General features: G+C 35.0%; 1 protein-coding gene across 4 annotated transcripts in view; it reads left to right on the plus strand.

Annotated features, from left to right (window-relative positions):
• LOC122756294 (CD2 associated protein) overlaps positions 1 to 13,229 on the plus strand; it is a 156,332-nt gene that overhangs the window by 77,792 nt on the left and 65,311 nt on the right. For 3 of the 4 annotated variants that reach the window (XM_044005503.1, XM_044005506.1, XM_044005505.1), the window contains exons 6-8: positions 3,204 to 3,391; positions 8,610 to 8,697; positions 8,997 to 9,091. In XM_044005503.1, coding sequence (XP_043861438.1) covers positions 3,204 to 3,391; positions 8,610 to 8,697; positions 8,997 to 9,091 — 371 coding nt within the window. The remainder of the gene's footprint in view (positions 1 to 3,203; positions 3,392 to 8,609; positions 8,698 to 8,996; positions 9,092 to 13,229) is intronic. The other variant, XM_044005507.1, reaches the window with a different exon arrangement.

Genomic DNA, 13,229 nt, shown 5'->3' on the forward strand with positions numbered 1-13,229 from the left:
ATGCATAGAGAATTCCCCAACCTCTTTAAATCTTCAAAAAGAAACGTATAGAAGATGGGGAAAAGGACAGGTAACAGAGGATTAATATAATAGTGAAGTTTTTTACCTCATTGGACCAATTCTGTATTTGAAGGCATTATTTTCTTTAACATTTTTGGCGCCTCTTTCACCACAGTGTCTTTTCATAATTTTCTTGCATTGCTCTCATTTCTTTTTCTTTTTTTTTTTAAATAAAAGTTTTGTATTATTTTCCAGTTACATGTAGAGATAGTTTTCAGCATTTGTTTATTTCCAATTTCAAATTTTTCTCCCTCCCTCCCCTCTTTCCCCCCCTCCCCTAGACAGCAGGCAATCCAATATAGGTTACACACACACACACACACACACACACACACACACACACACACACACACACACACACATATACACACACATACATATACATAACAACATTAAACATATTAATGCATCAGTCATACTATAAGAGAAGAATCAGAGCAATAAGGAAAAACCTCAAAATAGAAAAACAACAGCACCAAAACCAAAAGAAATAGTATGGTTCAATCAGCATCCATATTCCACAGTTCTTTTTTTTTTTTTTTTTTCCTGGATTTGGAGAGCCTTTTCCATCATGAGCCCCCTGGGGCTTTCTTGTACCATTGTATTGGTGAGAAGAATCCAGTCTATCACAGTTGATCAACACATAATGTTGATGATACTGTGTATATAATGTTCTTCTGGTTCTGCTCATCTCATTCATCATCAGTTCATGCAAGTCCTTCCAGGTTTCTCTGAACTTCTGCTCATTGTTTCTTACAGCACAATAGAATTCCATTACATTCATATACCACAACTTGTTCAACCTTGCTCTCATTTCTACCAAAATGTTCCTCAACCATTCTCATTTGATTTAGAAAACCATTTTTAGCTCTTTGAGGGCTTTCTATTGGATTCATCTTGAATTCACATTTTTCTTTGAGGCTTGCTTTGTAGTTGTTTTGACATCTTTGTCTTCTGAGTTTGTGTCATGATCTTCCTTGTCACCATAGGAGATATTTATAATGAGATTTTTTTTTTTTTGCTCATTTCTACAGCTTCTTTCTTTTTTGGGGGGGTGGGTGGGGTGGGGCAGGGTAATGAAGATTAAGTGACTTGCCCAGGGTGACACAGCTAGTAAGTGTCAAGTGTCTGAGGTTGGATTTGAACTCAGGTCCTCCTGAATCCAGGGCTGGTGCTTTATCTACTACGCCACCTAGCTGCCTCCATTTTCAGTACTTCTAAGGTGATGTGATCTGGGGATAGGTGTGGTCACTGCTCTCCTGGTATGTGTTCTGGTCCTTACTCGGGTAAGACTTCTGATTCCTTGGAATTACAGTTGAGAAGATTCCTCAGGACCCCTGCTCCCTTGTGACTGCAGGTACTCCTCTCCTTCCTGTAACTGACCTGGAAGTGGGTATGGATAATGGAGTGGCCTAAAAGCTCCTGAACCAGTACCTTGTGGTAGCACATAGGTTTTCTGACCAGTTGCCTGGTCCCCTTACTATATCTAGCTTGTGAGCAACTGAAGTTGCTACTATTGCTGTTGTTGCCTCCAAGCCCCGTAGCTAGTATAGTCATTATGTGAGCTCTGAGTCACCCTCCACCCCAGTGTTAAAGACCTTTCCTTCCAACCACATAACTTGTCTACGTCTGGAAAAATGACTAACACTAACCTTTTGTTGGCTCTGCCCCTCTAGAATTTGATTTCAGGTGTAATTTTATAAGTTTTTTGGAGGGGAATGTTGGAAGAGTTTGGCTGCAGAGCTTCCTCTACTCCACCATCTTGGCTCTACCTCCAGAACTCCCCTGTACTCTTTTTTTTTTCCTGTTCTTTTCTCTTAGCTTCTAGTTCTAGGAAGAACTAGAAATCACTTCTCACCAAGCACCCTATCAATTCCTTCTCAGCAGTTCTTCCCTTTAATGAGTACCAAATCCAGAACAGAATTTCCTTTACTCTTCCTGGTACATAGTGATTAATAGATGCCTTGTCTGTCCATTTATCTGTTTTTTGAATGATCATCCACCTTTTGAAGGATAAATTATGAAGGAAAGTGAAAAAGTTATTAGCTACTTTGCTTTTAGGAGAGAGAGAGAGACACACACACAAAGAAACAGAAAGCTCACTTCAGCCCAGTTTAGGTAAGTCTCATCTATGTCATTTTTAGGTGTATATATAAACACACATACATAATAAAAAATAACATAATTATGTCATTTATAATTAAAGTAGACTTTCTTTATCTAAATATTTTCTGTATATATATATATATATGTGTATAATTTACACATGAGGGACTTGAATTATCTAGACACCAAGTGGAGCGTTTTTCCTGCCAAAAGCAGTGCAGCTAATAATTTATTGACTTAGTGATCATTTAATCCTTCAAAAGATGGAGAAACAAGGGGAAGTTCTCTTCTGAAACTGATCATAACTAACGGGGAAGGATTGGTTGCTACTGTGATAGGCACTGAGGAAGAAGTCTAACTCTACCTTTCCTATTTCTGCGAACATTTTCAGGAAGCTGTCTTTTCACTCCCTCTTATGTACATACATTTCTCTCGTAACTGTATTTATTCCCATATCATGCTGTTTTCACCTTTCTTCAGTTCTAAAGATATATATATATATATATATATATATATATATATATTTGTTTATTTAGAAGAATTTTTTGTTTTGCTGTTTTTGTTTTGTTTTGTTTGAAGGGCAAATGAAGGTTAAGTGACTTGCCTAGGGTTACACAGTTAGTTTCAAGTGTCTGAACTCAGGTCCTCCTTAATCCAGGGTCTGTGCTTTATCCACTGCGCCACCTAGCTGCCCCCTCTAAAGAAATTTTGTGAATAATTATAAAATGTTCTTGTAAGCATTTTTAGGCACTTTGTAAGGGTACCCAAAAATATGTTATGGTCCTTGTCCATTAAGAGGTCATGATTCAGTTTGAGAAGCAAGACACAGACATAGACTAGTTAAGTTATACTTTAAGGGAGTAGATCATTGTCAAAATGTGAGGTACATACAGTCAGTTATGCTGGAATTCAGAAGTAATAATGAGTTCAGTGTGACCTGGCATATTCTAATAAGCTTTCCCATGTGGAGTGAAATTCAAGATTTTTTGGTATACTATTTTTTTTTACCAAATTTTCTTTAAAAATTTTTCTTTCAGAAGCTGTTTTTACTAGCCCTACCTCACCTTTAGCCTCTCTGGGAAATGAGAGTGAAACTGCAGCTGGATCAGTTGCACAGCCAAAGAAAATTCGGGGAGTTGGATTTGGAGATATTTTTAAAGAAGGTTCAGTGAAGCTCCGGACAAGAATGTCAAGTAATGAAGTAGATGAAAAAAAACCAGACAAGGTACAGAACTAAACTTTACTTTAACCACTTGTTATACTCATAGATCACATGGAGGTGTAAAGTTCACTTCACTCTTATTTCATTTTGGTTTTTTGAGGTGACGAATAAGCTAGTAATTGTTTTCCCCAAAAAATCTGAGGTATTTTCTCCAAAATAATTTGAATTAACTCAAATTGCATATTTTTAAATTTCTATTTCTTTTCTATTAAAATGTAATGTTATTAAGTGGTGGAAGCCTCTTTTTATTATTAGTCTATAAAATGCATAACAATAATTAAAGTGGGGAAAATGCTTTCATTTCTGTCATTAATTGCCTTCTTTTCTGTTAACTGTTCAAGAGATGGTTTTCACAATCTGCTTTACGATCAGATATTTGATCGCCATTTGAACTGTTTGTGATTTGACAATAAAAGAGACATATTGGGATTTTTTTTACTAGTGTGACCTTTTGCTGTTCATTTCAGTTGTGTTTTGACTCTTCGTGACCCCATTTGAGGTTTCTTGGCAAAGATAATGGAGTGTTTTGCCATTTCCTTTTCCAGCTCATTTTACAGATGAGGAAACTGAGGCAAACAGCGTGAAGTAACTTGCATAACACAGCTTATAAGTGCTTGAGGCTGGATTTGAACTTAAGTCTTTCTGACTCCAGTCCTGGTGCTTCATCCACTGCACCAGCTAGCTGCTCTGAGAAGTGTGACCATAAGAAATAATCAATAAATTGTAATGCCAGACAAACAAATGATAGTAAAATGTTTTTAAAAGAATAGAAACCTTTAAATATGATTCAGTCTTGGGAACTAACAGTAAATCAAAAGTTTAATGTCTTTTGCAGAAACTAAGGTGTATAAAGTTGGTGGTAGACTATAGCACATTGGAATTTTAGAAGTATTTATTTTCTCTTTTCATTTTGAAATAGTTGACAGGCAGTTCTTGGGGTTTTTTAAATGGCTATGAATTCATTGGGTTTTTTGCTTAGTTGATCTCTTAGTTATATCTGTAGTTTCTTCTTCAAAACAAACAAAAAACCATTCTCAGGTTTCCTTCTAAGGATATGAAACCTTTGTTGTCCTTGACATTAAATAGATTTAGGGAAAATTTGTCATTCTGTGAGTTTTTGGGATATTTTCTGAATCGACCATATTAATTGCTTTATTGTAGTCATTTTGATTGGAAGTTGTACAATTCAAGCTCTTTAAGGACAGTATGTTTTTCATATTGTCTTCCTATTCTAGCATGATACAATATATTTGAATTGCATGTACAAGGCATTTAAGACATGCTCGTTGAATTGAAAATTTTATTAAAGAACCATCATTTGATTAGTGGTAAAATTCTGATACCTTATAATTGTTAAGTAGTCCATGGTGCCAATGTTAATTATTTCCCCTAGCCAATGAGAAAGAATAAAGCTTTGTTCACAAGGCTTTAGCCATTTGTCATATTTTTATTGCTGACCTACTAGATAGACGACTTAGGTGTCTCAGAGGGCCCTTTAAAGTATTAATTAAGGATCTATTTTCAGGTAAGATGGTGACATGAAAGTTAATAAAGGAGCCTAGGTCCCTTATATTTGCAACAGCAAAGATCTAAAAAAGGCACCAAATCCATTAATGATCAAGAAATTTAATTAGAACAGAGAAAAAACACTAAGTTTCTCCATACAGGTCAAAACTTAAAAAAGTAAACCTGTGTGCACCAGAGAATGGTTGCTGCCAGGGATGTTAGTACAGATTAAGGCAAACAGACTTGAATCTTGCTGGTTCATTAACCAAGGATGTTTTAAGGAGATCAGAAACCCATAGCCCTCTGTCTGAGTATGTTTTAGGAAGGTCAAAATCATATATTTCTCTTACTGGAGTTATCTTGGGAGGTGGAGGAGAGAAGCTGATAAAAAAGCCAGGGAAAGATTAATCTCTTGTAGGAACCTTGGAAATTGTGGACAGGACCAAAGCAGGCCTAAATATTCTATCCAAAAATGTAAGAGTTGGGTAGAGGCTGACAAGAGTACAAAGTCCCAAATCAGAAATTGAGGTTGGAAATAATGAATAAACAGAAGAAAATATAGCACTCAATGAAGATGTTCTATGGGTTAAGAAATGATCAAGAAATTAAACCCAGAAGAAGAGAATGATTCTACACGTATAAGCCAAGAACCTCAGAGAGGAAAAATAAAAATGACTGAGCTATAAAGACTCCAGGAGTGACAGAAAGAAATGAAGCAAGAGATAGAATAATGAAAATTTAAGTACAATAAAAATTCCAGAGGATAAAATTGGAGTGAGCATCAATAGTGTAGAATAGAAGGCAGAAAAGCTTATCCCGAAGTAGTGCGCTACATGGAAAACAGAGTAGAGCAAATAGAATTCATTGACTAGGAAACAAGAAAAAATTTTAGAACAATATCAGAAGATTGAAAAATATGAGAAAATATCATATACCAGCAACCAAGAACAATTGACTTGGAAAACAGATGGAGACAATTTAAGAAACATCCAAAAAAAAAGAAACAAAAAAAGAAACATCACACTCTCAAAAAACCATAATGACACAAAAAACATAAGTGCAGTATTTCAAGAAATCAGAAAAAGAATGTCGTCCAGACTCTTTGGAATCAGGGTTCAAAGTGAAAATGGAATCCAGTAGTCATGTCCTGAGAGAAACTCCAGATTGAAAATACTTAAAAATGTCATAGTCAAAATCCAGAACTTACAGGTTAAATGAAAGTCTTGCAAGCAAGACAGAGTGGGAGCAGACCGTTTCAATAATAGATTACTAGTTTTTGTTACATTCCTTTTTTCTCTACATTCCTCTTTGTAAAAACAAACACAGGTAAAGAGAAGAAAAAAGTAAGATGTGACTAAAGGAAATAACTATAGTTGTAACTGTAAAGGTTAATGGGATGTGCTAAACCATAAAATTGAAGATAGAAAATTTTATTAGAAAGCAGAATCTGACTGTGGATGTGTGAGTGAAAGTGAAACCAGTACTGGAAAGGGTGACCAGGGATGCAGTGTGATCAGGAAACAGCTAGGTCTCAGTTCCTAAAAATGGGAGGACTGAGAAAGGAAGAGGATTAAAATGAATGGAAGTTTGTTGATTATGGAGAAGGCCTTGGAGCAGGCATAATTGAATGGGAGGGCAGATCTGGAGTGGGTTATTGTAGAGATGGAATTGAGAGTTTATAGGAATGAATCTAGACACTAAGTTCTGCACATGCAGGTGACTAGAAGAGTCAGGGTGAAGTTTTAGCCCCTTACAGTGTTGACATGGCCCTTCAATGCTGACTTGCTCTGTTGTTGTGAATTGGGATAAGCCTGGCTGTGTTATGACTCTCAGAGTGTATCAAAATGGTTTGTCTCTTCCCTGTCTACTGATATTTTTGAAAGGTTGAAACTGAATGTCCACTTCACTTTATGTATATCATATGGACGATAATGTTCCTTTTTATCAGTCACTCTTTTCATTCATTCATTCATTCATTCATTCATTCATTCATTCATTCATTCATTCATTTATTTATTTATTTTGGTTTTTGCAGGGCAATGGGGGTTAAATCACTTGCCCGGGGTCACCCAGCTAGTAAGTGTCAAGTGTCTGAGGCCGGATTTGAACTCAGGTCCTCCTGAATCCAGGGTCGGTGCTTTATCCACTGCGCCACCTAGCTGCCCCTATCAGTCACTCTTGCATAAGTTAGGATCACTGAAGGTGATCTTAAAGTAGAGAATTTAGTGCTATATCTATATACAGTAATTGATACTTTAATTGAATCCTTTGGAAATAAATTCATTTGTGGGATATATTTAATCACACCAAAAATTACAAATTCAGGAAGTAAAGATAATTTTACTTTCAGAAACTGACAGAACTATATTTATCTTTTGTATCACTAGCCATTTGAAAGTATATAGGCTGGACCTAGCTTAAGTTTTGAACTTTGGGGCTGATTCTCTTTATAGACTTTTTTCCTCCCCAGGTGTTAGACTGATGGGGAGAATAAACAGATGAGTGATCAGATTCTTTTGATAGGAGTAGAATGCAAAATAAATCTGGTAAATTAGGAAAGGAACCAAATGCCCGATAAAAAGAGTTCATTAAGGTGGTAAATGTAGGATGTTGAAAAGTTCAAGAACCCTATCCTATTATTTTCTTCCTAAAGTCTGGTTTAATTCTGACCTTAGATCAGTACCTACTTTGTTTCTCGTTGATAGAGAGAAGATAGATCCCTTAGGGCCTTCTGATACTGAGCATTATCTACCTCACAGGTTGTTATGAGGGTCAAATAAGACAATATTTATAAAGTACTTAGCACAGCACCTAGCACCTAGCAGGTGCTTAATAAATCCATCTTCTCTCTTCCTTTTTCCCTCCCTCCTTTCCTTTCTTTCTCCCTCTCATTCTTGCTCTTCCCCTCTTCTTCCCTTCTCTCTCTCTTTCCTTCCTTTCTCTTTTCCTCTTCTCTATCTTACTTTCTTCCTAGGAAGAGATTCTAACTTATACCTAAAACAGAACATAGGCATCAACATATCATATCCAGTTCTTCTTTTTCTTAGGAATATAAAGAGGCAGCATAAGAGATGATTAACTGGTTATGAATCAGTATCATAAAAAGATTGAGTAATCATGGGAAAATAACTATAACCTAATGTCATCTGAATGGAAAATATTTCTGCAGCATTGAAAGTATAAATAATTTCTTTGAGTTCACTCATCTATTAAAGATTTTCTTTTCATTTTAAAGAGTTAGTAAATTTTATAATGTAGATATACTCTTAGTCACCTACGAATAGTTATGTCTCCCATACCGTATTTTAGTTTGTATCTTATTTTTATCAGTGCTTTTGAATTATTAGAGCTATCTCTTCTAGATATCTATCTCTCTCTCTTTTTTTTTTTTTTTTTTTTTTTTGGTGAGGCAATTGGGGTTAAGTGTCTTGACCAAGGTCACACGGCTAGTAAGTGTTAAGTGTCTGAGGCTGGATTTGAACTCAGGTCCTCCTGACTCCAGGGCCAGTTCTCTATCCACTGCACCACCTAGCTGCCCCAATATTTCTTTTTCTTATTGCTTATTTTATTATTTTTATAAAATTTCCACATATAGAAGAAAATACCAATGATTTTAAAAGGGGTAGGTAGAATTACTTTAAATGGAAAGTTTTACAGTCTTCATTTTATTGGTTTCATTATATATTAAATCATTAATATATTTTGTGTTCTCTAGCCTTTAATTACACATACACTAGGATTCAGACCAACACAGTGTCAGAATGTAGAAGTAGCAAAGGCAGAAATTGAAGGCAAATACAAAGGTAAGGCTAATATGTTGATTTTTTTTTTTGGCCTAAAATTTTCCATAAACTGGAAATATAACTAAATCTTCTAGCTCATGTTCATCAATGTTTGACATATTTGATATATAAAACTTGAGTAATTGATATCATTTAAGAAAAAAGTTCTAAATAATTATAGAAATCTAGACATTATCAAAATTTTTATTCATAGCACTTACTGCTGTGCCTTTCACGTAACAAGCACTCAACAAATATTTGTTGAATGAATGAATTCATATGAGCCTGATGTTCCCCTCCCTGCCAATTTTCTTTTTCAGCTAAGGAATATTGTAGAACATTATTTGCCTACGAAGGTGCTAATGACGATGAACTTTCTTTTAAAGAAGGGGAAATCATCCATTTGATAAGTAAGGTATGGCATTTCAGTTAAATCAGTTATTTAGGTGTAACTAGTCTACTTTTCACAATAGAGTAAATTTTCCTTCATTTTAAATATATTTTACTTTAGAGATGGCATAATTTCACATACTTATGGTTCTTATAACCCTTTTCTGGTACCTTAGAACCATGTCTTATAGGATTCTGTAATTTAGTTAAAGTATGGATGTTTGTGTACAAATGAAATTTCATTAAGGAATTTTGACATATTCAACAATTATTTATTAAGGACTGACTTTTTTATTCAAGGTTCATTGCTAAGTGTTGGAAACACAAAGAGAAAGAAAGTCTTTTTCCTGAGGTCCCTTACCTTGTGCTTGGTGGGATAAGTATAATATAAGGCCAAAATAGTGATGCAGAACAATGTGTTTTAAGAAAATGTGGATGAGATAGAGAATACATAGAGGCATGGAGCCCAGACAAGGGTTCATGGAAAAGATGACGTTTGTATTGATCCACCTTTAGAAAACGTTTCTAAAAGACAGATATAAAGAGTCATTAAATTTCAGCTATCAGGATGGTCTGTATGAATGCACAGAGATAGAGGTGAAAGAAGGCTTGTCAATTTTATGAAATGAGTCCAGTTAGGCTCAAGTCTAAAGTATATGAAGAGGAGTGCTATGGAGGATGTTAAACACTGGCCAGGGAGTTTGTGTTTTGTTAGAGTAGGATGTAGTTGGACTAGATGATCTCTTAGGGGTCTTTCCTGCTCCAACTCTATGATACTTTTCTGTTCTTTCCCCTATGAGTTTCATCAGTTTCTTTTCACTCATTCTGCATTCTAGAAATCTCAGGCACCAAGAATTTAAGTGATTTGTTTCAGGTTACAAAGGCAGATAATGGCAGAACCAGGAATGAAACCAAAATGTCTTCTGATTCCAAATGCCATTTTCTCAGTACTAGATACCTTTGCCCTTTCTGGTAATTTTACCATGTAATAGTCTTTGATATCTTTTTTTTTTTTAAATGAAGTATTTTATTTATTTATTTTTTCCCATTACATGTAAAGATAGTTCTCACCTTTTGTTTATACAAGCTTTCCAATTTCAGATTTTTCTCCCTCCCTCCCCCCCTCCCCTAGACAGCAGGTAATCTGATATAGGTTATATATATATATATATATATATATATATAATATTAAACATATTTCTGCATTAGTCATGTTATAAGAGAAAAATCAGAGCAATGAGGAAAAACCTCAAAATAGAAAAACAACAGCACCAAAAACAAAAGAAATAGTATGGTCCATTCAGCCTCTATACTCCACAGTTCTTTTTTTTTTTTTCCCCTGGATTTGGAGATCCTCTTCTATCATGAGTTCCCTGGAACTCTTCTGTACCATTGCATTGGTGAGAAGAATATAGTCCATCACAGTAGATCAACAGACAATGTTGATGATATTGTGTACAATGTTCTTCTGGTTCTGCTCATCTCACTCATCATCAGCCCATGCAAGACCCTCCAGGTTTCTCTGAACTCCTCCTCCTCATTGTTTCTTACAGCACAATAGTATTCCATTACATTCATATACCACAACTTGTCCAGCTATTCCCCAATTGATGGGCATCCCCTCAACTTCCAATTCCTTGCCACCACATAAAGAGCAGCTATAAATATCTTTGTACATGTGGGTCCTTCTCCCTTTTCCAAGATCTCTTTGGGAAAAAGACCCAAAAGTGGTATTGCTGGGTCAAAAGGTATGCACAACTTTATAGCCCTTTGGGCATAATTCCAAATTGCTCTCCAGAATGGTTGGATCAGTTCACAGCTCCAACAATGCATTAGTGTTCCAATTTTTCCACAGCTTCTCCAACATTTATTATTTTCCTTTTTTGTCATTTTAGCCAATCTGATAGGTGTCAGGTGGTACCTCAGAGTTGTTTTAATTTGCATCTCTCTAATCATTGGTGATTTAGAGCATTTTTTCATATGGGAATAGATAGCTTTGATTTCTTCATCAGAAAACTGCCTGTTCCTATCCTTTGACCATTTCTCAATTGGGGAATGCCTTGGATTCTTATAAATTTGATTTAGTTCCCTATATATTTTAGAAATATCAGAAGTACTGGCTGGCCATAAAAATTGTTTCCCAGCTTTCTGCCTCCCTTCTAATTTTGGATGCATTGCTTCTGTTTGTACAAAACCTTTTTAATTTAATGTAATCAAAATCATCCATTTTGCATTTTGTAATATTCTCTCTCTCTTGTTTGGTCATAAACTGTTTTTCTTTCCAAAGATCTGAAAGGTAGGCTGTTCCTTTCTCTCCTGATTTTCCTATGGTATCACCTCTTATGTCTAAATCATGTATCCATTATGACCTTATTTTAGTATAAGGTCTAAGATGTTGGTCTATGCCTAATTTCTGCCATACTATCTTCCAGTTTTCCCAGCAGTTTTTGTCAGATACTGAGTTCCTATCCCAGAAGCTGGAGTCTTTGGGTTTATCAAACACTACAATACTAGTGCCATTTACTACTGTGTTTCCTGTGCCTAGCCTATTCTATTGATCCTCCACTCTATTTCTTAGCCAGTACCAAATAGTTTTGAAGACTGCTGCTTTTTAGAAAAGCTCCAGGTTTGGTACCGCTAACCCACCTTCCTGTACATTTTTTTTTTTTCATTATTTCCCTGGATATTCTTGACTTTTTGTTTTTCCAGATGAATTTTGTTATTTTTTCTAGCACTATAAAATAATTTTTAGGTAGTCTGATTGGTATGGCACTGAATAAGTAAATTAATTTAGGTAGGATTGTCATTTTTACTATATTAACTCTGCCTATCCATGAGCAATTGATATCTTTCCAATTATTTAGATCTGATTTGATTTGTGTGAAGAGTGTTTGGTAATTGTGTTCATAGAGTTCCTGGGTTTGTCTTGGCAAGTAGACTCCCAAGTATTTTATATTATCTACCATTACTTTAAATGGAATTTCTCTTTCTATCTCTTGCTGCTGGACTTTGTTGGTCATGTATAGAAATGCTGGTGATTTATGTGGATTTATTTTATATCCTGCTACTTTGCTAAAGTTGCTAATTGTTTCAAGTAATTTTTGAGTTGATTCTCTAGGATTCTTTAAGTATATCATCATATCATCTGCAAAGAGTGATAGTTTTGTTTCCTCCTTGCCTATTCTAATTCCTTTAATTCCTTTTTCTTCTCTGATTGCTAAAGCTAACATTTCTAGTACAATATTAAATAATAGGGGTGATAATGGACATCCCTGTTTCACCCCTGATCTTATTGGGAAGGCCTCTAATTTATCTCCATTGCATATAATGCTTGCTGATGGTTTTAGGTAGATACTGCTTCTTACTTTAAGGAAAGCTCCACCTATTCCTAAGCTCTCTAGTGTTTTATTAGGAATGGGTGCTATATTTTGTCAAAAGCTTTCTCTGCATCTATTGAGATAATCATAAGATTTTGGTTAGTTTTCTTATTGATGTGGTTGATTATGTTAATAGTTTTCCTAATGTTGAACCAGCCCTGCATTCCTGGTATAAATCCCACCTGGTCATAGTGTATTATCCTGGTGATCCCTTGCTCTAATCTCCTTGCTAATATCTTATTTAAGATTTTAGCATCAATATTCATTAGGGAAATTGGTCTATAATTTTCTTTCTCTGTTTTTCTTTGCCTGGTTTTGGTATCACCACCATATTTGTGTCATAAAATGAATTTGGTAGAATTCCTTCTTCAGCTATTTTTCCAAATAATTTGTATAATATTGGAATTAATTGTTCTTTAAATGTTTGGTAAAATTCACCTGTAAACCCATCTGGCCCTGGGCATTTTTTCTTAGGGGGTTCATTAATGGCTTGTTCAATTCATTTTCTAATATGGGTTTATTTAAGGATTTTATTTCCTCTTCAGTTAACCTGGGCAATTTGTATTTTTGTAAATGTTCATCCATTTCATTTAGATTGTCAAATTTATTGGCCTATAGTTGGGCAAAATGATTCCTAATTATTGCTTTAATTTCCACTTCATTGTTGGTAACATCACCCTTTTCATTTTTGATACTGGTAATTTGGTTTTCTTCTTTCTTTTTTTAATCAAATTAACCAATATTTTATCAATTTTATTGGTTTTTTCATAAAACCAGCTCTTAGTT

This window comes from Dromiciops gliroides, chromosome 4 (genome assembly GCF_019393635.1).
Source record: "Dromiciops gliroides isolate mDroGli1 chromosome 4, mDroGli1.pri, whole genome shotgun sequence".
NCBI lineage: Eukaryota > Metazoa > Chordata > Mammalia > Microbiotheria > Microbiotheriidae > Dromiciops > Dromiciops gliroides.